Source organism: Gymnodraco acuticeps, unplaced genomic scaffold (genome assembly GCF_902827175.1).
Source record: "Gymnodraco acuticeps unplaced genomic scaffold, fGymAcu1.1, whole genome shotgun sequence".
NCBI classification, from domain to species: domain Eukaryota; kingdom Metazoa; phylum Chordata; class Actinopteri; order Perciformes; family Bathydraconidae; genus Gymnodraco; species Gymnodraco acuticeps.
Genome location: NW_022990501.1, coordinates 978138 through 1005832, shown reverse-complemented (window position 1 = coordinate 1005832; position 27695 = coordinate 978138). Strand labels below are relative to the sequence as shown.

At 40.5% G+C, this 27695-nt stretch overlaps 1 protein-coding gene across 2 annotated transcripts in view; it reads right to left on the bottom strand.

Annotated features, from left to right (window-relative positions):
• The window catches only part of LOC117552952 (transmembrane protein 164), a 32959-nt gene extending 6772 nt beyond the window's left edge, over positions 1–26187 (bottom strand). Inside the window, exons 1-3 of one of the 2 annotated variants that reach the window (XM_034226672.1) lie at positions 25354–26185; positions 6680–6729; positions 1131–1197 (exon numbers count right to left, since the gene is read on the bottom strand). In XM_034226672.1, coding sequence (XP_034082563.1) covers positions 1131–1197; positions 6680–6729; positions 25354–25785 — 549 coding nt within the window. In that variant the 5' untranslated portion in view covers positions 25786–26185. Of the gene's footprint in view, positions 1–1130; positions 1198–6679; positions 6730–25353 lie in introns of both variants that reach the window. The other variant, XM_034226673.1, reaches the window with a different exon arrangement.
• Between the last annotated feature and the right edge of the window lie 1508 nt (positions 26188–27695).

The following is a 27695-nucleotide window of genomic DNA, read 5'->3' as shown; positions in this document are numbered from 1 at the left end:
CTTCCTGCACTCTGTCTGCGCCGCGCTCTAATGCACTGACCTCAGAGCAGCATTAATAACCGGCGCTGGCTGCAGTTTGAACTGTGCTCTGCTGGCTCTGCATGAGAGCAGCGCTTCAGTCGGAGTCTGTTGAGTCATTTCTATCCATTATTCTACAGCTAGCGAGTAGAGTTATTAGGGAGCGTGGCATCAGAGAGCTAAAGCTAACCTAAGATCAGGGCCTCAGACTCAGGGGAGAATGAAAATGAAAACCACTTTAGCAATAAATATACCTTTTTGGTTTAGAAGAAACCATCTGCACGACTAGGGATACTTATTATCAATGGTATAATCTATAAAATGATACTGCTACTTTTTACATTTTTAATACAAATGTATAACTCAAGTAGATGTATGCTGTCTCTTTAGTCAATTCTGTTGAAACTGTAAAAATCATGTTCATTCCTCACATTCCTTTTTAGATCTGTGGTGAAGACTATTTGAAAAGAGCAAGATGACCTATTACATTATGTTCTATTGACGCTATAGGGCACATCACTAGTTCTGTGCAGACATACTTCTTTGTTCAAAATAGGTTCTTTATCAAACAGGGAAATAGAGTTATGACAGGAAGCCTTTGCTTTTCTTTGGTACGAGCTGTTCTGTAGTATGAACATTTGATCTTCACAGGGATCATGTTGGACAAAGCTCAAACTGGCCAAACTTGATTAAATGTAAGCAAATATACTTTAGAGTGCATTATCTTCTGCATCTGGGGCTCGTCTGCAGCTGTCAGTGAGAGCCTTTCAAGCAGCCAGCGATTTCCTTTAGTAAAAATAGATTCCCATCATCAATTAAGCTTTGCCCTTGAGACCATATTTTCTTTTCCAAATGTTTGAATTTAGTTCTTTAGATTATTTTCTTTGGAGATGCTAAATGTACTGTAACAATCATAAAACTGTCAAATGTTTGAGAAAGAGAAGATAAGTAGTCATCTTAAACATGTCAAAGCTAAGGGATTTAACTTGTTCCCCTGCTGAGCTGTCATCAAAAAATAAGTATCTGGATTATGAAGACACCTCCACTTCAGAGACAGAAAAATGGAGCATCAAAGAGTTTTTAACGGAGATTTTCCAGTCCTAGTTGCTTACCAGTCTAGTGTTGACTACAGGGAATATTAATGCCAGTAGTGCACCATTCAGCATGTGGACATGCAGCCTGTAAACACACAAGGAAAAAATGAGTAAGCTAATAATAATAATAATATTAAAATTCACAAACATCTCACATCCTCCATCACACCTGCCAGGAACATCTTAACACCAAATTTCCACATTGCACGCACCATTACATTATCGACATATGAGTTTGAGTTAGTGCTGATATAAGCACAGAGGGCCAGGTGGAGGACGGTGTGATTATGTTCAGAGCTGCTGTAAGCCAATCAGAGCGCTCCCTGATGCTGTTAGCAGCAGCTGTCTCTCCTCCTTTGGCGGGGTGCGTTCCTAGTGGAAGCGTTGAATGTGACAAGTCAGGTCACAGAAGGCACAGGCAATTAGAAGCTTTTTCTCCAAGCGTACGTTTAAGATTCTTGACGTTTTTAAAAACCATAGAGTACGTTTCTGTCATTTATCTGGTTACTCTGGCTATTCATTCATTATTTGCCTGAAACAGAGGATTATATTCATAAGTTTTGTCTAGAAAATGTCAGAATAAAGTGACAAAATGTCCATGAAAGTTATTAAGTCCAAGGAGATGTCTTTAAATGTGTTATGTTATTCCAAAATATTCACTTTCAAATGCTTCAAAACCAAGAAAATCTGAATATACTTTACTTGAGAGGCTGAAATCAGCATTTCTGCATGAAAAAGTACTCATTAATGATCAGGCCTTTCAATGTAGTTGCTGGTTATGTCTCTATTGAAGGCCAGATCATTGAGTTGAGTACAGCTCCAGCATAAATGTAGATATAGCCTTGTGCCCCAAGTCTTTAGTTGGGGCACATTCTTCAGTTGCTTCCATCTCACTCTCTATTCACCACACACACAGCCTGTCTGATCCTGCAGACAGAGTGTTGGTGGTTTTGGTGTGGGGGTTGTGTGTGATGCTTGTTCAGTTAACTTCTACACATTTATTTTTCACCAAAAGTTATTGTTAGAGCTGCCGTGTCCAAAAGCCCAGGAGCTTATGTGTCAAAGTGCTTGTCATGTGTTTGCTCTTTTGTCAAATGAGCCGAAATGACTGTTGTGACAGCCAAGGTCAGAGTGAGAACTGTGGAACTGTGGGAGTGTCAGTTAGACTGAGTCCAGCTGTCACTCCGGACCTTAGAGGTAAAAACGGTCTACCTTATTCAAATACACCACCACTGAGGCTGCAGCCACACGAGGAAGATAACGGTCGTATCTGCTACAGTTCTCTATCAGATAGACCAGTGGTTCTCAAATGGGGGTACGCGGACCCCTAGGGGTACATTGGAGTACTGCAGGGGGTACGTGAGATTTATTTTATGTTAATGAAAAAAACAACTAAATTAATGCATTTAAACAAACTACTAATAGTAGATGAACTACTTTCTTCAAAGGTATACAGTAATTCTGGATAATAACATGGGAAAAATAAACGGGGTGCTCTCTTTTCCTCTCCCTCTCCTGACAGTCCGTCAGTCTCGTGCAGCTCGCTGAACCTGTCTAACCGGCCTAAGTGACTCGACAGTAAATAATACATATATTTATAACTAGTTTAGCTAGTTCCAGAGTAGCTAAGTGTGTTAGGTCTAACTCTTAGTCTATTTAATTTTGCTCCACTCAACGGTCCGTCACAGCGGCGGAGCTGTGATCATGCAGAGCTGCGTGTTCTCCATCAGCAGCAGCTGATCTGATCTCTCTCTCTCTCGCACGTTTATGTCCAAATCTATCAGATTTAGCTAGTTCTAGTTAATTGACTGCCTGCTTATCAAAGGACACCTAAACAATAAGCGTTGCTTGGCAACGGCGTGTGGCCGCAAAGTATAGTGCAGCATTATGCATTTGTTTATATGAGGGGTCAAAATCCCATGCTCATATATTTGTTTCTCTTCATTCCCCACACCCCAAAATAAATAAATATACCAATTTTAGCAAAAAGTAACAAAGTTTGAGCAGTGTGGGTTTTATATTAACAGAGTTAAACATATTTCAAAACGCGAAGTGTAATAACTGCAGTGGCATTCCTGTCACTGAGAATAACAAAGTTCCTCAGTGAAGCACAAGCCCATGTTTCTCACTATATTGTAAGTACAACTTATTAAAAAGATCAGTTCAATGCAACTAATGTTGCCTTAATGTTATTTCATGATGTTGAAATTGGTTTGCCATGAATTTAGTGATGGATTGTAAACATTTGAAATGTAGCATAAGTTTTTCTCAGTTACAATATTGTTGTTTTAACAAATCAGACCCCGATGGTGCAGCACTGTACTGTACCTCTTTATATAGGCATTTTTTTCTTAACAAATTGTTTTTGCGCTGATCGGGGGGTACTTAGCTGAATTTTGTTTTTCAAAGGGGGTACATTATTGAAAAAAGTTTGAGAACCACTGAGATAGACGGTTCGGCCACACGAGGCCGACATGGAAACGCAGAAAACGATAACGAGTCCCAAGGCGAACGAAGCGCTCTGGGGGGCCAAACGGCTCCGTGATTACGCCCAATAACGATCATTTCCTGCTAACGATGACGCAATAGCCCCAGTGTTTCGAGCCAGGTCCCGGTATCTCGCAGGACAGTGCACCCAGCAGGAGCTTCCAGCTAGATTTGATCGATATGGACATATGGACATAAACGCGAGTGAAGTCTAATCGGACAGGAGAGGAGACACGCAGCTCTGCATGATCACCTGCAGCTCCGCCCGCTGTGATGGAGCGATGAGCGGAACAAAACACACACTTCAAGTTAGATCATCACCCTTAGCTATTTTAATTACCTCTCAAACTACCTAAACTAGTTATAAATATGTTTGTTTTTACTGTCGGTCACTCATTACTGGATCAGCCAGCTGCATGAGACCACGGATACAGAGAGGCTCCGTCCTCCGTGTATTATTCTTATATTATTATATAGAGTCGTTATTCATTTGTTTTAAAGCTCAATAAATAACAAAGAAGACCTTTGACCGGCACTTTTCTAATTTTGTCCGGAAGATTTAAACTTTAGTTGACCGGCGAAACCCCACCTGCTGCTAAATCCAGCGCAGAGAATAAACAGAAGGGCAACCATGGCAACCATGCATGCGCGCGAGAAGTCTTCTTTGCTGCTTTTGGTGTATTTTGTGGCAGAAGTACAGCGCCACTTATGGCACATTTCCACTGCAGCGGGGTAGCCCCGTTTAAGTGTCCCTAAGCGTCCTCGCTCTGGCCTCGGGCTGCCTCGCTGGCCGTCCGAGGCCGTGGCGCATTGCCATTACAGTTTAGGACCTGGGGTAGCAACGCAGTGTAGGCGGGGCTCCCATCGAGCTCCCGCTGGATTTTATCATCCCCAATGAGATGTAAGAACGTCGTCACCTCCTCGGTCGACCACGGTGTGCTTTTCTTTGACGTTGCCATTTTTGTAGCTCCTCCGTTTACAAAAATGCTGTGTATAAAAATTCTGCAAGCTTGCTTCTAGATATATATGTGACGCTAGGGATGATCTCGCGCGCGATCTTGTGACGATTCTCTCTGACCAATCAGCAGTCGAGAGTGTTGACGTCACTAGTTCAACCCTGGCCCTGGCCTGATAGAACCACGATTTTATGGGGCCGGAAAAAGTACCCGCTAGCCGGTGCTACGCTATATGGAAAGGCCACCAAAAACTGGCCTGGCCGCTTGAGGACGCTTAAACGGGGCTGCAGTGGAAATGCGCCATTACAGGCCCGGTATATGTACTACAGCGTCTCCAGCGGTTCGAGCTGTCTCGTGTGAACGGACACGTTTCTGGTGCCTATTGCGTGTGAACGGAAGACTTTTTTGATAATGATTTCGGTGCGTTTCCGTTATCGTCCTCGTGTGGCTGCAGCCTTAAACCTTAAAGTGTGTGGTTTTTATTTAAGATTATAGAAAGGAGCTTTAGGATGTGTAGGCTATGTCAAGTGTATTGATGATTTTGGAATTAGGCATTTACCTTGATATATCAATCACTACACTATGATTAGACCTTTTACATGCACAAAATCCTTTATAGCACACCACAAGAAAGGGAAAAGCTAAATAGGGCCTCTTATAACGGGGACTTGTTTTTGAAAGTCACAGAAAAAAAAAAGTTTTGTCCCTCAGGTCAGCGCAGATAGTGAGTTTTTTTAGTTACAGCGGATCAGTTTTATATATTGCAGAGATTCACAAGAGCAGCAGTTAGATTTAGTACTAAGGCTGCTATGAAACGACTCCTTTCACTGTGCCCTGCTGTTTTGTTCATGGCCTGAGAGAATAAAGCTGATTAGTCACCCGCTTCTCTATTGAAATGACAGTTTGAGTTGTTGTATTTTAAAACAGATACACCGGTTACTTTCACTCCCTGTTGTATTTCTAACAAAGCAGCTGCTCAAGGAGTGTTCTCTGTAGTTTCTAAACCGCACTTGCTGTTGCTATGGTTACCACGCCGAAATCAACCAGTGCTGAAATCTTTATGAGTCAACAGGATTACAATTTAAAGCATTTGTTTTTCCAAAAAGTTCCTATGTTTTTATTAAAGTCATCATCTGCGGGATTTTTTTCCAGATGCCACGTTTACACAAATGTCAAAGAAATCATAACATTGTTTCTCAAGGGAAATACACTTAATATATCTGCCAAGCTGAAACAGTATCAGGGTTTTTCTAGAAAAATATAGTATGATGACAATACTGTGGCGCTGATCTTGTATACAAGATATATAAATTCTCGCGAGACCATAGTGCCCGTATAGAAGATGGCTCCGTAAAAACAAAGCTGTTTATGCCGTCTGACAGTCTATTTGACACGATTTACAGTTTTTGACGAACAGAAATATTGTTTTCTTTCATCACTTTAAAATGTTACGAGGAATATCTGCATTTTGGTATGAGGGCGCACCTAAAGTAAGAGGACACAGCTCCCCTGTCACCCGGTTGAGACAAAATCCTGAGTATTATATAACATAGTCTATTATGAGAAAGAACATCTTGGCCTGAAGGATCAATGTCATTTTCTCAAGTGACGTACTTAAACAATTTCGTTTTCCAAATATGAAAGAAGATTCACAGACTCACTATTTAATTAGCTACTTTATAGTCATTTCAGGTAGCTTCTGTTGCCTTGATGAAACCTCTCACTGCAGCTGCATCGGACTCCCATAGGGCTGAGGAAACAGAAAGTAACCCTGCTCGTATTTATTTCAGAGTAAATCCAACTTCCCACTGGCAAAAACACTATCATTCGCCGGAATAATTAACTGTCCAGACAGGAGCAGTTGGTGAGGCATGACGACTTTAAACCCCAACAAATCTATTACAATAAAACTCTACAAGTAATTACGATCAATGTGGCAATTGCTTTTCATATGACAATAAAAATAATTAGGGTCTGTCTGCCCAATCATTTTATATTACATTCTCTGCAGGTACATCTTACGGTTTGTTGACAGAGTCGTGACCCTTTAATGATATATACACAATACATTCTTTAATTTGACTGAATGTAACCCCAAAAGGAGCCAGGGGGGGAAATACTCACCTAAATACAACCATTGCTGTTTTACATGGCGGGCAGGCCAGCAGGAAGATCTGTTGAAGAAAGAACAGAGAGATGACAAAGTGCATTATCACACATCTTTAGTGCCTCTAAAGCAATATGAAGAAAATAAACAAATTGCTTTAACACATTTTTATTATAATAAGAGCGGGGGCCACTGTTAAATGCTTCTCGCTTCAAATGAGAAAACAAAATGCCGAGTTCAGATGGGACCCAGGAGATTGGTCTAACAATTACTGTAGATTTAAAAGCATTAGAATGGCTGACAAGTGCTGGCATAAATGTATTTTAGTGCCTGATTTCAAACAGGCCTGTCGATAGAAACAATCCACAACTCATTGCACATGGAACTGGGAGAAGGAGAATAATCAATTTCTGTTGCAGGAAGGCCATGAGCGGGAATAAATCCTGGACTTTTTCATTGACCGACGTGCTTTGGTCAGGCTTTCTTAAGTTTATGATAATGACTGTTATAAATTAAAACCTTGAACGTATGAGTCCAGGTTAAGTTTATAGCAGAATCAAGTGACCTACCAAAAACACTAACAAAAGCTCCAGATATTTGATTTAAAGAGGTTTTTCCCTTTCCTGTTGCGTTTTTAAGAATTGTGTGCATGTAAATGGTTTGCAAAGCCAAAAAAAACCAAAGTCCCCCCCCCCCACCTGCCTGAAACGCCTCCATTGGACTATGTTGACTTCTGTATTATAATGACATCATCATGCAACACTTGCACTTCTATTGGCGAGCGCTCTTACAAATTCTACGTGACAGGCTAAGGGGCGGGACATCTCTAAGTGATTGACCAATCACAACAGAGCCAGCCTGTTAACCAATCAGAGATCAGAGCAGACTGGGTTCTGGTTTCAGACAGAGGGTGAAAAGAGGTGCTGCAGCACAGGCAGTATGAGAAAAAATAAAGACATTTTTTAACATTAAAGCATGGTGACATCACAGTAAAGGCACAAAATACAAAAAGGAACCTGAAAATAAGCACAATAGGGCCCCTTTAATATTCAATGAGAACTAAAGGGAAAGCCAGTTTATAAATGGTTTCTAAATAATTCCTTTCAAATACAACTGCACATGTTGGCTTTCTAATTGAATGACATTATATGATACTTTATAATTTATCATCCCAGTTCTGCATCGATGCTCAGCGACTGTTCTGTTTAAGGATAGTGCAAACATGGATTGGTTCAAAACACCATCTGACACAAGAAAGGGTTGGTTTGCTGGGAGGATTCTGCAAACAGAATTACAAGAAAGCAATTTACTTCTGTACAAGTCTTCACTGGCCAGGGGATATGTCTTAGTGATGGATCTGCAGCACACCCATCAAGTCTTATTAACCTGCACAGTGAACAGCGGGAAGTTTGTTCTGCAGACACCATCGGAACAAACAAAAGCTTTTTAGTGCAGGATGGGAACAAAAAAACAAACAGTTCCTGTGAATATCTCTTTCTTGTACAAATGTAAATTCAGATGAATATATTTTTTCTAGGGGAATAAAACAATGCATGTAAATTGCTTCTTTATTTATTAATACAATTGTTTGATGAAGAATACATGTGTGCATTCTGAGGCCTTGCAAATCCCTGTGAAGTATTATTAAAGTAAGCCACTATTGTCTTACACACCTCATCTCATATGGAACCGCCATGTGTTTGATAATGAATGAATAAAACAACTTATAGAAACATGAGGCAACAATTGCTGAAATAAATACATTTTTGACAAAAAATTGTTTTTTGTTGAAACCATAGACTGTATGGTTGAAACCTGCCTTTTGAGACCATGACAAAATGGCAGAAAACGCTGTACATAACAAAACATCAAAAGGTTTAAGACGTGAAGTCAGTAGGGGGTCAGAATGGTGTGTGACTTTTGTAAAGTGCAGACAATAAATAAAAGGAAACAGGAGGGGAACTAATGTTGCCAAATAACCAGGGGGTGCCTGCAGAAAGAGAGAGGGAGTTATTAAAGCTATAAAGTGGCGAAGTCACGCCCATCTACTTCCGGTCCATGGGACCTTATAGAGTGGTGAAGTCCCTCCTCTTCCGGGGGACCTCCATGGGACCTTATTTCGAAAAAATTATGTATTGAAGTCAATGGAGAGAGAAAGATTATCTTTCGATCCCGTTTGAATTGTGCCACGAATTACACATATGATGTTTGTCAATTTAAAAGATAATTTTGCAAGTCAAAAAAGTCACAGTTTGTCGTAAAACTGTTGAAATACAAGACTATGACAAATACGCAACTAGAAAGACTACAAATCCCAATTGTTTTCCTCCACTAAGAGATGGCTAAGATCAGCGCCATATAGATATAATCTATCTATATGGTGCTGGTTAGATAAGATAACTTTAACAAGATGCCTGTGTGCTTAGTACCAGGTTGTTATCATACCAGCAATGGGTCTTGCTCGTTCTTTCGCTTCCCGTCTGATGAAAGGACCAGGAGTGGCTGGATCAAGTTTGCTACCTAGCTAGTAGCTAGCACGTTAGTTAGCATTACAGCCTTGTCATTTGTATTAGCCTTAATATGAAGTAACCCAAAATGTTAAACAGTAAGAGTAGTAGTCATATTTCGTGAACCCTTTGAAGAGTACTGTCACCGGTGTGATCATTCTATAATACACCATTTAAGCCTGGGGGAGAAATGCTAACGCTAGCATCGGCGATCGCCGATCTTTTCTACTTCATGCTATCTGCACAAATGGTTGACATTAAACATTAAAAAGACCAGGCAGTTCAGAGAGAATCAAAGGAAGGCAGGCAGGCAGCTTTGCATGACATTCTTCTGGACGTGTTTCATTGTGGTGATAGTGAGGGTAGTCAATCGTTTTGTTGACAAGACAGTAGTGACGGCCATCTTGGTGACGTGTGTTGTTCTGCGAGACCAGAGATGTAGTTCATTGAGCGTTTCACACAAACAAATGTGTTAAGACCAAGCGGCAAACTCTGGGGAAGAGCCGGGACGCCAATACGGAAGTGCCACACACTGCAGTTCATCTAGTGGCCAGTAGGAGCAGTCTGCAGAAGGGAGCAATTTCCATAGACCCCCATGTTAAAATGCCCAATTTTACAGCAGAAATAAACATGTTTACATCGTGGTTCAAAAAACCATATTCTCTGTATAGTTAGATTCCCCCTTCATGACTACTGTGTGGGGGATGCATTTTTTCTAAACTCATCTGTTTAATTAATATTAAGCCTTAAAGTTATGCATATATTAGGGCGTGGTCACATTGAGTGACAGCTCTGTCAAGTGACTGCTGCTGCTAGCTTCTTGTCTCTCTGCTACTTGCTCCGTGAAGCTACTGGGACTCTGCCTGCTCAGTTCATCCAGGGAACACAACTTGAAGCCGGCCGTGGTTGTTTGTTCTTCATGCTTATATATCGGACTATTGTGACTCGCTCTGCGGTTGAAACAGACGGTGCATGAATGCGGTTTTTGCGGTAAGTGAAATTCGAGTACTTATTGATGTGTTTATGATTTGAATCAGCTACGTAATGAATGTTAAGGCTTGGGTTAGCGTCAGTGGCGGCTGGTGGAAAATATTTTTGGTGGGGCTGTTGATATAGTGAGTAAAAAAAAAGTTTGGGGAGAAATGGCCCCTTAAATTAGGACTTCTGGTGATGTAATGGTGCGTTTCCAGTGCAGCGCGGAGCTCGCTTTAATGCTGCGTTCAGACCGGACGCGATGCGAATATTCGCTTCGCTCTAAACGTTCCTATCGCATCGCTCTAGTCGCTCGAGTTTCACCGCGGCTGCCAGCTGTGTTTACTCGCATCATTCAAACAAGACGCGCTCGGGAGCTACAACTACAACAAAATGAACATATTTTACCGTGATTAAATTGTACACGTTTCTAAATGATGCCGACGTAACAACATACTGATACCGGTTAGTAAAAACCATGAATTAATGCTTTGACAAGTCTGAAGACTTGTTTTCTGAATGGAGCTTGTTATATATGCTCCGACCGTCCACACTCACAACAACGGCCTATACAGACATAAATAAACCAGCGACTGTATTCTCCATGACACAGACAGTCTGTGGTTTGTACTTGTTTAACTTTTGTCTAGTTTCTGAACAGATCGTATCTGTCCCCGGCTGTTTGAAGAGCAAGCATGGGAAACAAAAGACAGCATTTACCTGTTTGCATCCAGCTAGCCATGCCTTTCTGGTGTACCAGCTACGTGAGAAGCCTCGTTGATACGTTTTGTCTTTTTCACGAGCTTGCTGCAATATATACAAATCGGGTTGGTCCGGTCCAAGGTCTTTAAGCAACAATTTATCTCCCAAACTTCTCCTTTCGAAAGGATTGGAGATTAGCTCTTGAACGGAATTGGGCGGGGACCGAGGTCCGGCGACTCCACCTGCACACGAAGCCATTCTCATCCAACTCATCCAACACCTTGGTCACTCACGAGTCTAAAAAACAACTCACGTCAACGCACAAGCAACGTGGGCGCCAACGTGAGCGCCCTCGTGACCAAAATATTTGACGGCGCTGATTGGCTGAAATTATGTTTCGGCGGCACAGTTTACTATTGAGACTTTTGCAATGTGCTGGTTGCTGCTGTTTGGCTCGGGGGCTCCTTGCACGGCGCCTGGTAATGATAAACTAATGCCACGGACAAGGCCAGGCAGGAAACATGTGACTTATCAGTAACTTTAGACATCGTAACACAATTTTAAATGAGATTTTATTGTCGATTATACATTTTACTGATACCAATTGTATGATATTTACCTTGTTCATTAAAAATAAAATAAAACATATATTTTTTTGTATGTGGGAAGAGGTGGGGCGGCGTCCCTAGCGCCCCTATGGGCCGGCCGCCACTGGTTAGCGTGTAAGTGAGTGGTAGCTACATCGGTGCTAACGATGCTAATCGTAGTCTCCAAGTTAAAACCATAGACTGTATATATAAAGGTGTTAAGTGGGATAATACTGTAGAACACACGGCTTCTGTTTGAAGTTATAAAATAAGGTCATCCTTGTAACTTAGAGATATTTTATTATGTAGGTAGGAACTGTATGCATCGCTAAGGTTAATTTAAATTGGCTATGCTCAAGTATGTAGACAAGCTAATGTCGAAGTAGTGTATGTGAAATCAACCTCCCAATAAGATGTGTGTATATTACAAATAATAATGTCATATTTCAAGATGATTAAGTTAGATATTACAATATGGTTGGTTGAGCTGGAGTTCATTATTGAGCTTACACGTTAACGTCACAGTCATCTGAAGAACGAACCCAAACCTTGTTGTTTTTATTAATTGCATTACCAAATTGGTATCAAATAAACAGTAAGCATTGGTAACACAACTTCCAAAGTTACAGTAAAATAAAAAGGACCCTGACTCGGACAATACACAATCCAACATGTTCAACAGAAGAGAATACGTTATATTGTTTGTACACATGGTACTTTACATATATATATATATATATATATATATATATATCTGTTTGTTTAAGGTGTCCAGGTGATGCAGACAGGCTGGACCAGAGAGTGATAGACAGAACTGGACTCCTCACAGCAGTGAACTTCAGCACAGGTACAAAGACTATATTTTTCATACTGTACAAAGAATCAAGAAAGAACTGCTACTATTTATCTCTCAATATTGTCTGTAAAAAACGTGGTAAAAGTGATTCTTTCAGTGAGACAACAGAGCAAGCTTCTACAGTTGCACTACGTTTTGATAACAGTTAAATATTATTTTGATAATAACATATATTTCAATGTTGATGAGCTTCATACTGTTCATTCATAATCTGATCGTCTTTGTAGCTCACTGTTGAAATTAAAAAAAATCATTACAATTACAAAATAATTATATCTACAGCCCCTAAACACACAAACACATCACTTTCATAAATAACACACTTGTTCTGCAATAATATGTTTTATGTTTCCTGTCATTTTTGTTAGGAAAGGACATGCCTGAAAGACACGACATTTTCTCCTTCTCTGAGGGTCAAGAAGAACATCCAAGAGGAACATTAAAAGCTGATGTTATGAGATTTTAAGACCAGTACAGGACATTCACCAAGAAACTACTTTTATTGTGAAAACACAGTCAGCTGATCGAATGCACCTACATCTACACTCCATCACCTGATTATTTCTATTTGCCTCACTTTATGAGCTTAACATCACTTGTGCCTTGTACCGCAGAGTTTGCAATGTCACAAATAAATGGTGCCAATCTTCAGTCAGATGTGAATGTGTAATCTAACATTTTCAGTAAGAATAATGGACAAAAGGAGTGCAAATACAAATACAATTTATTGAAATGTGAACCAAAACTTAATCAAACATGTTTTAAATAAAAAGCACATATGGACAGAAGGTGTAAACCTATTAAATGTATAAGTAAACACATTTAGTCAAATAACGTGACAGACTAGGCCTGTGCAGTTGGTATCAGCTTTGCCCAGCATGGGCTCCTCCATCAGGCCTGGTCCTCCTCGCAGAGGAAAGACCCTCAGTCCTCTCCAAACCAAGAGACAGGACGTCCATCACACGGAGGTTTCTCCCTGATGTCTCTGCTGCTCTCTGGACACCATGCTGTCTCAATCCGTCCACACTGAATATGAGAGGGGAAAAATGAAAATAATAAATGCTTTAGACAATAAGAAACATAAAGTTGACTGTTGAGTTGCTCAGTTTTTTTAGATTGTCAATACTATTACTGTATAACTAATATCTCAGGTTAAGAGGCACATTCAAATAAAGATTGGTCTTTAAATACATTTTGTCTTTTGAATTGTTTGTCTAAAGTCAAGGATCTAGAACTGGTACTTAGTTTTAATGATACAGTCTGGTTATTATGTTGTTTGGAGGAGGCATCACAGGTAAGAGCACTAACTAGCTACTATCTCATGTACCTAAGCTTGACTTAAATGTATTAAACGTGTAATTAAGTGATATCAAAATATAAATAACTAATGTCATGCAAACATATTAATATTTGCTTGATTCCAGTGTTGAATTTAGCACAACTGCATACAAACGTTAAGGGGTTTTAAGATTCTGAAGTATTATGCTAAAAACTCAATAACTTAGATTATTATTTATAGTTTTGCTGAATAGTTTCATGTCCGCTTACCTTAGAAACGTAAAATGCGACGGCAGTGTGCAGATGGGGCATGTTAGCTTAGCTTGGTAGCTTCAGCTAGCTCTGGAACTTCCAGCTCGGTGGCAGCAGGTCCCGCCTCGTCTCCGCCTCTTTGCCCTTATTTGGAGCAGGCTGGAACAGGCGGGAGTTGAACTCTGACGTCACTGTCGAGCCGTTAGTGGCCGACTCCGCCTACTAAGGGCTTCTCGGCAACTCTGCAGAATCCTATGGGTGACGTCACGGACCCTACGTCCATTTATATATACAGTCTATGGTTAAGACACTTTTTTTTTTTTTGACTTGCAAAATTATCTTTTAAAATTGACAAACATTATATGTGTAATTCATGGCACAATTCAAACGGGATCGAAAGATAATCTCTCTCTCCATTGACTTCAATACATAATTTTTTCGAAATAAGGTCCCATGGAGGTCCCCCGGAAGGGGAGGGACTTCGCCAGTTGTATAAACTGGGAACAGTATGCTCAGAAGTTAAGAAGAGACACTGATGATGGACCTGTCAATCAAGCAGTGCAGTGACTTGTAGGAGCACTGCAGAACTGGAAACAGCAGGGGGTCCCCAGTCGAGCTTTATTAAATTAACTTTTTATTTCAGCGTTAAAATACCCATATAAAAGTCTGTATTTAATACACAATGGCTCTTTTCTGGTGACATTTATTTAATTGAATTTGTTTGCTATTCCAGAATGGCACTAAGAAGATGGTGGTGTTGTCACAGCCAATCACAATCTCCCTGGCTGCATCTCACTTCTCTTAACTTCAATCCTTGCGTCCCTCACTTGCGTCTTTTCCTTGCGTCTTAATCCCTCCCACAAGGGAAGCATGGAGAGACGCAAGGAAACCACGAGAAGGGAGAAGAAGCAGGGAAATGAGTTTTAAGAGCAATGGGACGTTGTTTCCTCCGGAGCGTCACGTGAAGTGACGTCCGTTTGTGATGACGCCGCACAGCTGATCGTCTGACAGCAGCCAGCTCTGTCCCCATTTTTTTCACAAACACCCCCGCCTCTGTTAGTACACATTTACTGACATAAACATTTGTATCATCTGTGGTAGACCCAAATAAATAAAATAAAATAAAATCTCATTCTCAAAAAAGATAAACGCCATTCTTAAAATGTATAAACGAAAGTCGATAGTTACTTGGTATCCAACAAGTGTATATAAAACAAAGATATTGAGTGCAAAGGAGTTACCACTGTATCAATGGTCAGCCAAACACTGTTCACAATCTTCTGCAGCTCCAATAAACCATTCAGGCCAAATTATTTCCACATGCATGATCACATGTGTGACAGTCCGAGCAGCCTTGGCAGTGCTGTTGCAGAGTTAAAGACTCTGAAATTACTTCAGATGTTTGTTTCTCCCCATTAATTTAAAAACGAAAATATTGTTTTATCTGGAGGTGCAGCAGCCTAAGACATTCTACTTAATGGACTTCAAAATAAGATACATCACAAATCCCAGCCTCCAAAAGCTTTTGGTAGAAGAATAAAAGACAGACAATGAAAATGCTAAGTCAAAGGTGACTTGGTTTGATATGGTGGATTATGTAGACCTTGTGTTGTATAGAGCAAATATAACTACATTTGTTGTAGAAAAACAGTTCCGCAGTAATTTTTAAGTAAAAGCATACAACACGAGTGTGACTGTATAATGAAAATTGAATCAATTGCGTACAGATTGACAGAACCCCTTACGGATAAGCAGTACTTCCTTTTTACAAGTGTAGTCATTAAGTGATACAGTATAGTGCTTTGAGAGTGATCTGAATGACTGAGTAAACAATCTCCTAGGTTATAGCTACAGCTGATAAATGAGGGCACATTAAAGATAATGCTGATACTATACTCCGTTATATTGATGGTGCATGTTTGCTGCGCGCAGCTTAACAACGGCACGGTACTTCAAGTTATAGGCAAGCTTTCAACCCATAAAGCAAAGACAAAACACCAAGTCTATATGGTCATTGCTGCAGTGTGCAGTATTTAAACCTTGTATTAAACCCATTCAAAGCTGCAGCAGAAAGGCCAACTGCCTGTTTTAGAGGAGGGTTGACATATTGTTACCTGGAGTCTACAGAGTGTCTCTCATGATTGTATTGGATCAGTGGAGTTGTGGCAATATGTGCAAGGTAACAAAGTTCACCTGATAAGTCTCTGTGTCTGGCAAGAGCTTAAATATCATGTGTTAGAAAGGATCCTCCCAGATGACTGTCGAATCCTGTAGGAGGCAGTGAGTCATTTAAACACCAGCCAGTGACATTTCTTTAACCCATTCTAACATCCCTATACTGTATGTTGGACAGCACTTTCCAGCAATGACAAATGACGATTGATATTGGCCAACCAATTATTGGCCTTTAAAAAAAAGAAATAGGAACAACAAAACAAATCAAGTTTTCACATTTGTTGCATCATTGATATTGTTATATTGCTGATACAGTGAGAAGTGAAACAAGAAGACGTGAATGAGCTTTGACTTGCGTCAGCACAGACAACTGTTGGAAAGATAGATGCAAATTAAGTTGTTTTGCTTTGAAGTGAAAAATGTAACCAACTTGTCTAAATAGTAAATGAATTAAAGAATGTGTTCAACTGAAAATCAGATTAACATGAACCAAAAAGTGGGTTATTGTACTTTAAAAAGGTCGTATTAGTATCCTCTGTAAGCATTGAATGGGCCTTATTTCCAACAAAATAGTTGGTCCCCCACAACCAGGGCTATGCAACATTTCAATATTGGGATATTAGACTAGATATCATCATAGATTTCTGATATTGTATTAGAAGTGTTTCTCCTGCTTTGAAAGCCTGCATTACAGTAAAGAGATATAGGTTTCAGAGCTTACCATACTGATCTAGATTTTTTGTTTATTAGGGTACATCTGAAATCTGCAGAGTCATTCTAAATATCTTGATATTATGCAAGAAAACAATATCAAGAAACACTGTGCCCCTGCCATAGTGAACTGACTCACATGAACATGGATGACAGTCAAATTGAGCAGTCAGTAATCATTTCCGACGTCTGTCAGTTTGGCGGTGGGCCTGCTCTTGTTCCATGTGGATGAAACAGACATCGTGGTTGTCGGATGTGAGGCTTGGACTCATCACTCAGCGGACAGTGAACTCTTCACCTCTCGCCCACCTTGTGCCAAGTGATGCTCTATCTCCTGATGTTTTTTATGTTTGTGTGATCTCATGTGGTACTGGACACAGCCACTCTATGCATGACAAATACATTTTTTTCACCGACTAGTAGTTTCATGACAACTAGATTTAGATGGAGCAGTGGTTTTGCTTGAAAGGTGTATTTTCTACAAGTTAAAAAGACAATCGACGCAGTAAGCATTAGTGTTCTGTGAATATTTTGTAATAATATTTAAAACTATTCAGAAAAAAGCCAATGCTAATGAAGCAATCTAGCATACGGGCTGCTTTAATGACACTGCAGCATAGCAACACAGTCAAGTGGCTATGTTATCAACACACAAGTGAAGTAGATGCCAGTGCAGATTACTCAAGGACTGAAAACTTTAGCAACAGCAACACTTGACTTTGAACACTTTGCCAGGCAGCAAGGCATCACAGGAAGTTTACAAGTGGAAACCTTTTCCAGCCTGTAACATGTGCTCATGATTCTGTACTATAATCTTCTCTAACTTCCTGGTGCACAGTTTGTATGCATGGTTGCTGGGTTAACAAGCTAAAAAAGGGAAGACAGGAAAAAGAGACAATACGTATGACAGAGCTTCATCTTGATTTGGTTAGTCTGAAAGCAACTACAAAAGGTTGCCACACCCATTTACTGTAAACCCACCAACTGTTATGGGGAACTGGTGGGTTTTATCAGATTATAAAATGAGTCAATACAAGCACACTAAATACAGTCGCACAAAGTATCATCCTGGGAACATTCACCGTTACTAAGCTGTTGAATCTTTGACAAACATTAACTCTCCTTCCAGCCCTCTGGTTGAGAAATCATCTGGAGGACAGCTGCAACATTATGCCCACAAACAATAACAAAGCCAGAATGGAGAGCACACTCCCTGTTGCACCTCTGTTTCTGATTATACAGTCAATCTCCAGGCCCTATTCCACTGAACAGATAAACTCCTGGAAGCAATCCCTGCAGAGCCGTCTCCTTTGATCAAAAACACTCTGCCTTACAGTTATCCTGTCTCAGAAGTCAAATGGAAATGTTGCAAGAAAACTGTAACTTTCACCTCTTCCTTTTTCGAAACATTGCTTATTCTCTGCACATTTCCCCTTACGATCACACTCAACCGATGGTAGAACAATCACTTCTAAGTACTTACACATACAATACAAAGGTACATGTCATTTACTATCCCACTTTATGCAATGTTAAAATTCTTACATCTCAGATGGAAATAATATTAACAATACTGCACTTCATTTATATGACAGCTTTAGTTACTTGACATATTAGCGTGTTCAATGAAAACCATGTATTTGAATATTTGTGATAAACTGGAAAATCTTTCTCCTTTACGTGTTGAAAATGTTTCCTACTTCCTCATGATCAGTTGCATCCACACAAAGCTGAAAAACAAGGGAGTTTTTCACTTTCACATTGATGCTACAGATTGTAGGTAAACTACCCAACAGCAAATAAAAGGAGTTTGAATTAGCACAACGGTAATTATCTACTAAAGTAAATTGTGGTATACACAATTACCCAGCAGTCTAATTGACCCAGAAAGATTAAATATAAAAGTGTCAATGAACATTTGATTGTATACTGGAGTAATCCCAGTGTGGTGCTTTAAAAAGGATCTAAATATGTCTCACCCCCCTGCACCAAACTGTCAAAAAGCATGAGGAATGCCTGCTGTGGATTATTTTAACCTTGGTATCCATTCATGAAGGGAAAGATCACCCCCATCAGTCACTTCTTCATCACAGAAAGTTATTAATTCCTCTCCACCATCTATCAAACACTACTGTCCTGCAATCTGAAATAATCAGGGGACATCACTTTAACTTGTTCTCCATAACTCATGTGTATGACAAATACATTATAACACAGTTGGCAGTGATCCGTGGCCATGACCCCGTGGTGTGCAACCATATACCGTGAAGGTCAGGAGCAGCAGGAGAAACATGCAGGTGCTGCATACACTCATGGGGGAAGTGGAGACAGAGAACCTTTGTGCTGTTTTCGAGCTCTGGTTCAAACTCAACCAAATGCAAAACAACAACATCAATCCAACTTGACTCGCTTCCTGTGCACTTTTGCATTCAGCTCAGACTACAATGCTCCTCAGTAGTAGCCTCAGAGCTGTTCATAAAATCACCTCTTAGTCATAAACAATTATTCCTGTTCAAATCAGATGACGCCCAGCTCTGGTTGCATACCCTAAGGCAGGGGTGCCCACACTTTTTTGGCTGGTGAGCTACTTTTGAAATGACCAGCTCACCGAGGTCTACCAACCAAAAATAAAATCCCAAATGGCAAGGGTTGCTGAATAACACGTTTTATTTATACATGGGATAACTACAATAGGGCTGCAACAAACGACTCATTTGATAATCGATTAATCTATCGATTAATGAAACGATTAATCGACTATTCGGACTATTACTGTATGCCTTGCACAATTTCTCAAACGCTCTTATTTAGCCATCAACTTTTAGATTTAGCTTGAGGTTGTTTTAGGCATGTGGAAACTAACAATAAAGACAATAAAGATGAATACTTGAAAATACAAAAATACATATATTATTAAATGAACTTAACAAATTGTTTACAAAATTAACATTGCTTTTTATTTAAATTAAATAAATAATATTTCACATCAAAAGAAACAACAGTGTTTTAACAAATCGTATTAAATAATGTGATGACAGAACTGTAAACAGAATAGCTGAAACTTTAACAAAATAAAGAGTAACTCAGTTACCTCTAATCATTAACCCATGTTTGTATCATTGAGTTAACTCCGTGTGTTGCTGCTAGCATACATAACACCTGACGTGGAAAAGTTACTCGTGGATGGGGGGGCTACAGAGCTACTAGAAAGACAGTCGAACCCGGTGCATTCCTCCGTCTGAATGTGGAGCACTTTTGCTAAATGTTTGACACATTGCTCGTGTTACCGCCCTCACATGCTAAACTCTCTTGGCAAGGAGCATTGTCCACCTCAAGACGGGTAACATTTAACCACACCTTGGAGCGATTCTCTCCGCCATCCCCACCGTGTGTTGCTGCATGTAGCAGCCGCGTGTGTGTAAACTGCCCCGCCCCCTCGCACACAGACGGGGGAGAGAGAGATCTCGTCTGGATTGGAAAGCTCAAAAATACACCGACCATAGACGCATTTGTTTGTCTTTTTGCATATTAGAAACGAGTTGGCGACACTAAGACTGCGAGATAATGTTTTCGTAGCAATAATACAGACCTTTCTCTTTCTCAACTCGCTACTCGGAGGGAAGTCGCTGCCATATGCCGTGTGAACACTCCGATAATGCCTCTCCACGTTACCTTTCTTTGGCAGAGCGACGCTTGCTTTACAAATAAGGCAAATAACCTTTGAATGTGACATCACAACAAAAATATTCTTCCTCCCATTCTGGGTGGAAGTGGTATGTCTTTAGCTTTTTGCTCGGTCCCGCACTCATTTTGTTGTTTGTCTCTTGTTTGTCTCTTTAACTTAATTTGAGTTTTCCCGGCACTTGACTGATTTTGTATCGCTTTGCATTCTGGGTTAACAGACTGGAAAGCGATAGGTCGCTTTTTCTGTCAATCAAGTAAACTCCTGAATTAAGTGGCAGGGAGGCCAAGGGAGGAGGGATCAAAACCTGTTTTGTCTATTTTAACGGAGCTGGATTTTTTTTTAATGAATGACTCGCGATCTACCAGCATTGCCCCCCGGTCGACGTACTGGGCACCTCTGCCCTAAGGGCTGAACTTGACGGAACAAGTCTTTTTATGAGGCAGCGATTTCAGTGTGGACTACTTCCGCTTACCAACTGTGATTATTGTGAATTTGCAACCCATGTTCGCGCTGTAAAAGTGTACGTAAGAAGGCCAGATAAGAAAAGGAGTATGTCTGCAGTTTAACTTTTTTTGTTCAACAGTTTTGGTTTTTGTAGAGCTAAAAAGGAAAAGCATGTTGATCTGCATATAAAAAGGAAGCAAAAAGTACTTTGGTAACACTGATTGTAAAAAATACCAACCACAGTGTTCACACCAAGTACTTTTCCCACAAAGGTTCCTGAGAACTACGATTTAGTTGAGTTCACACTAAAAAGCCCCAGGAACTAAATTAGTTCCTGACAACCTTTTTTACCCCCTTTTTAGTTCCTGCTAGAGAGCAGGGACTTTCGTGGGAGAAAAAGGTTCCTGTGTCTGATTGGCTGGGCGGAATGCAAACCACGCCCCGTCAAACTCCCAAAAACTTTTGTGAAGCCGCCATTTATTTGCTCGCATTACAATCTCAGCGCAGCGCACCAACGAAGAGATTATTTTTGTGAAAGCAGCTATGGCAACACCAAATAAATCAGTGGAGCGGTGGAGTGATGATGATGTGTCGGCGCTTCTGGAGTTTTACTCGGAGGACGGGATCCAGAAGCTTCTACTGAAGGCAGTTTCCAACGCGAAAATGTACCAGTGTGTTTCGATAAAGTTAGCGGCCATGGGAATCGTCCACAGCGCTAAGTCATGCCGGGACAAAATAAAGAAGCTGTATTATTATTATATATATATATATGCCACTGTTATTAATACTGACACATAACTTTGCACTAAGGTGTGTCTGCTGCTGAGCCTACCTATTATTGTTATTATATATATATATATATTGCCACTGTTATATTGTTTTGATACTACTGACACTTATTGATCTGCTGCTGATAAATAAAAGAGAACCTACATGGCGATTAAACAGATCACGTATCTTGCTTATTTCTCCTCTGACACTTTATCTTTACAGTGACCTGTCTAGCATCCTATACATCACATGTAAGTGATTATTCCGATACCATCATGTTTCATCGCTTATAAACTGACGAAGCTTTATTTATTGTGTCCTACCACAAATATGTGGCTTTGAAAAAGATAATTTCATTGTATTTCAAAATGGCGTCCATCAACGCAAGCACTATTAATTTATAGAAAGAGAAATGGTTAAGTTTGTAATTACCAGTGTTGTGAGTTCAATATTTTTTATTAATTATAGTAAGGGAACATCTTACGGTACGTCCACACAGCAGCTTTAAACAAATCTTCCAACGCTTCTCTGCCCATTGACTTTGAATGGGGATGACGTCACTTTGCCTGGCTTTTCGCCGAACTGCATTGTGGGGGAGCGAAGCGAAGATTTCCAGGATTTTCAGGATTCAAAAGTTGAGCAATGTTTAACTTTTGAAGCTGAGCTGGAAGCGTCAGCCAATCAAATCCCGTTTATGCAAATCTGACAGTAGAAGCCCTAGCCAATCAAACCGCGTGTAAGCAGGGAGAACCAGACCGCAGTTCATTTCCTCATATTCCAAACGAGAAATTACGGTAGCAAATCACCCGGTTCTTTACGACCAGAACTATTAACGGGATACAAACCGGAGGAACCAGGCATGGAGGGAGGTGGCAGAGACAGTGGGTGAAACTGGTAGGTTTTCGCCTGTTTGGGGAGTTTATATATATATATATATTGCTCGCATAAAATCCCCGGGTTTTTTTGCTTTGTATGTCGGGGGCGGGAGATTCATGTGATTGGTTGTTGGTCACGTTGCGCGCAAAAAATCCCCAAGCTTTCAGACACGCCCAGCTCCAAGATTTTCGAAAAGCTGCTGTGTGGACGTACCGTTAGGAGTTAGTGTACTGAGTTCCTCTCAGGAGGATATATAATAAAGGTGTGTTAACTGATGAGCCTATTTACTGTGCATACGACACACCTGGCAGTTTGTTATTATATTGCCACTGATACTGACACATAACTTTACACTAAGGTATGTCTGCTGCTGAGCCTAACTTTAAGTTGTTTGCGGCCTGCCAGTAAACTCAAAGCAGAAGAAGAAGTGACGTCAGCGGCTTAATTTACCTAATCCTCCCCCAGGAACTAATTTCGATGTGAACGCGATCTTTTAGTTCTAGAGAACTAAAAGAGTTCTCTCGAACTAAGTTCTCAGGAACCTTTGTGGGAAAAGTACTTGGTGTGAACGCGCCTCATGTAGATGGGTGAGGTTAGGCGTAGCTGATGAAAATGGGGGCAAAATTATCTAACATATAACCAGTGCTGGACACCTGCTAAGTTCACTGAAACACTGTACTTAAGTACAGACCCCCCCGTGGCCACGTATTAATAATGCGTGGCCACGAATTAGTTATTATGTTCCCACGCATTAGTAATTCGTGGGAACACAATAATTATTACGCAATAACTAAATCCAGATAGTCTATAGAAACTGATGACTGATGCGGCTTTCACACCAGCGCTTTTCCCTTTCTAGCTCCGAGCGGGAGCTTTTCTGGTTCAGCTCCGGTTTCCCTTTTCTGCTCCCGCTCTGTTCACACCGCCCAGAGCTGCCGCTGTTGCGTCATGACGTCACCGTTTACGTGCCTGCTTCATAAAATCCAAACCGCGCGGAAATCCCTCACATCGACATTGATTGTATTGAAGCGCTGTTCGCTTTGGTTATCCTCTTACGAAACGAAATGGAAGGCATCGGACGACTTTACAAGCGACGACTTTACTTGGAACTTTACAAACATCACATGCGAAATGCAAGACTTCTTTGTGGTCTTCAGCATCTACTTCAACGACGAATCTGCCCCTGCCCCCGCCTCGACGTAAGAGAGACGTAAGCGCCGCCGCCTCTTAGCTCCGAAGCTCTTGCCTCTCTAGACCGACAATTTTTTGGAGCTGGAAGTGAACCGGATTCCGGAGCTAAGAGGCGGCGCCTCTGCGGTGTGAACAGGAAAAACCGGTGCTTTTCAGGCTCCAGCTTCGAGCCGGAGCTGAAAACGCGTTGGTGTGAAAGGGGCATGAGTGACTGACAACACTACAGATGTAGCACCTCATTTCAGACAGTTTGAAACGCGAGGGCCGTGCCGGCGGGGTCTGTCCTTGCTCAAAGGAAAACCTCCAGCGTGACTTGAGACCGCCCCCTTGATAAATGTAATTATAATGAAGCCAGCTGCAATGGATCATGGACTCTGATATAGTACAGTAGATTTATGTCTGGTAGGCTACTACTGTATGGCGGATTTTTGTTAAGATCCATATGTCACGGATAGGATCATACTATGTGCTAAATAAGAGACATGTAATCATTTAGGCTACAAAACATCATCATGTTTTTATTTAACAAAATAATGTTGGTTAGTCCACAACTACTGTACAAAAATCATCAGGAAGCCCGCCGGCTCCAAAAACGAACGGGAGGAAATGCTCTCGATTTTTTATTCTAATTTAAATCATCATCTTCACCACGATCATTTATGTTTATGTTCGCCGAATTTACATGAAAGCACTGACAAATATGAATATACTGTAGTCAACTTCATTAAAACGTTATTAACGTGCCTAAACTCAGTAATTCACTAAAAATATGTATATTTTAATGGAGCCTCGTCAGGCAGATCAGGGTCCGACGCGTAGCGGAGGGATCTTGAGTTTCCTCATTACAGAGATCAATAATTATTGTGTGGCAACGCATTACTAATTCGTGGGAACATAATAACTAATTCGTGGCCACGCATTATTAATACGTGGCCACGTATTCATATGTTTCTCACCAATGTCACCACCCCCTATACAAATATGAATACGTGGCTCCGTACTAATGTATAATATGTTCAGGTACTTTTATTTTACTTAGACATTTCCATTTCCTGCTAAATATAAAAAAAAGAAAAAATGTATATATTTGTTCATGTCCTGCTTCTTTTTGCTTTGCCCTCACTACAGTAAAGAGGGCTGAGTTTAAACTTTTTACTTTCTTACTTAACTTTTTTGAAAACTAGCTTCTTAAAAAAAAATCAGGATCAGATCCATTATACAAGATATAACAATGAAACTAACGTATCATTAATTGTTATGGGTTAAGAAAAACGTTAATTGAAAAAAGTATTCCTTTACCAGCTGCAACATAAAGGTTCATGGTTCTTTATTGTCAAACTAACTAAAATCTTAGGTCACAGGCTTCTCCAACAATGCAACACAATAATACAAAACCCGATTGACACATTAATGCATCAAACTTTTAAATATAATATATAAATGTTGTGAAATGGGACGTCTACTTGGAACTTATACTGTTGTACTTTAAATAAGTTCATTTTTTGAAAGCAGAACTTTTACATGTAAAAAAGTTATTCGAAACTGGTTTGACCACTTTTACTCAAGTGAAGGAATTCGGTGAACTTTTTCACCTCTGCAAGTTTGGAAGAGAGGATGATGAATACAAATAGGTGTTCATATCAATTTAATGGTTGTTGCTTTGGAGTGCACACAGTATCCTTACCTGAACCATGGTCATGACATGGCAGGGGTTCAGCAGGTAGATCACAGTCTTGGTCGCGAATTTGAACCCAACCTCCACTCCAAAAGTCATGCAAAGAGCCACCAGCAACAAGTTCTTGCCCAGACTGTCCTCTTTCGCGCAGTCTTTTCCCACCACTCGGTGCTCTTTGGAGAGGTTTATTTTCTTTAGCGCCACGCACACCTCTATTAAAGAGATGAGGACGATGACCAGACTTTCACTGATGCGCTGCTGGGGCGCGAGGAAGGCGGCACAGTCCGGGCCCCCGTTGCCCTCAAACTTCGGGTCCACCCCGCCATAGAGCCAGTCCAACAGGCTGTATATGTTATATCTGGACATATTCCTCTTCTCGTAGTGAAACAGATACGAACAAGATGGAATAAAAGACGTCACACTGACTTCTTGGCGAAACATGAACTGCAAAATGTCCCTTTCGTGTCTTGTCTCGTGGTTGAGGGGTAGACATGTATCCACCGCCTCGGTGTGTGTTAGAGCTAGCTCAAACACCCGACTACCTCATCCACACACAGATGAGGAACTTCGGCTAGCAGGAGGAGGAGGCGGCTTTGGTAAAACCCGTCCCTGCTGCTGGTACCGGGTAGTGGCAATTATTCCACGTCCCTCACACAATTGCTAGCTGACCCGGGCAAGTAATTTGGCTTGGGCATGGTATGCAACAAGCTAGCATGCCGACTACGTGCTGTCAAACTATACGGCAGTTTGTAGGAGGTTGAGTTAGCAACAAGGTTGAGTTAGCAACAACACTGACACCGGATAGCTTAGCTTTAGCAACCAATCTTACCCTGCTGAAATGAAGCATGGGTTTTCTGAATGCCCAGAGTTTAGCCTCTCAGGCTGCGGAACACAAATCTCATTAGTTCACAGCCAAAGTGCTGAATTAAGCAATCCTTCTTTAGTGTGAAATTAATAGTAGCAGAAACCGGGGCAAATGTATACGTAAATTAACTAGAGAGGTCAATTTTGCGACCTAGCTGATTGGTGTTAATCATAATTGTAATATTACAATCATGTTGCACTCAATGCAATACAAATGCTGACTGTACAAGTAAGATATACATCGAAAACATCACTGCTGGTATTTACAAATGTTATCGAATGTTGAAGTGAAATTAAATTATGGTAGATTTATCTTTTTCTTACTTCACTATCCCAGCTAACACATGGTTTACTCCACCTGGAAGGCAAATCTGAGGGCTTCAACTCAAAGCTCTGTAACCAAGGAGGAAACTGGAGGAAACCCAACACATGTGATGGTGCGTTCATGAACAATCTGGAAACAACAATATTATTGTTGCATTTGAGAAACAAAGTCCAGGTAAATGCAGACAGAGTAATGTTTCTGTTTTAAACCTCTATTTCTCAGATAGCGGCTACTTTGCCAACGGAATATTACTTATTTCACCACACGTTGGGGATAATGACAATCTTTAAAGGAACAATTATTTGTCAATGGGTTTCCTTCTCTACAGGGAAACGTAAAGTATTTCAATACCATGCTATGCATAAAACAGATTCTCACATGGGTTTCTTGAGACTGATTATCAGCTAGAGAAATTCTGTTGAAAGATTTTCATCCCGTATATTATGTAGTTGAACAGACATGAGCAAAGTTACACAAAGTGTATAGTAATAGGCTACTACACAGCCACTACACACGGCGGTACAATTACATATTCGTATGTATTCAATTCCTGCATTTTAAACACCTATCATAGTTTTTCAGCAATAATATGATTTTAGACTATTAAAAACATATTCTTTACTTTACTGTATATCTCCATAACTCTTTTTATTTATAAATATTGAAGCATAATGCCTACATGTTTATGGTTCTGAATGAATGTCAAGATTATAAGTGGCAACTGTATTTTTAAGTTGTGAATGATACACTGTAATTTTTACCATTAATGATTAGCCCAGACTTAACTATCCATACCCACTGCAACATAATGACAAGGTGTCACTTCAAATGAGGAGGGCTCTCAGCAGGTAATTAGAGGACTAATAACTCTGGAACACGTCCATTACTGTTAGAGGAAAACAGCAGGGCTCTTTTGACCAATAATATGTTGTTTAATCTTTTCAACTGTCCTCACAAATGTACCACACCAAAAAATACCTGAAAGTTATCACATCACATGTATACTCCTAATAGGGACAAAAACGATCCACCCTAGGAAGGTCGCATTACTTGGATTATGATGGGACCTACATGTTTGTCTTTGAAATCACTTCATTAAGTTTGAGGAACAGCAACGTCTGATTGAATTGAACTACAGAATACAGAACTTGCGTCCACAGAG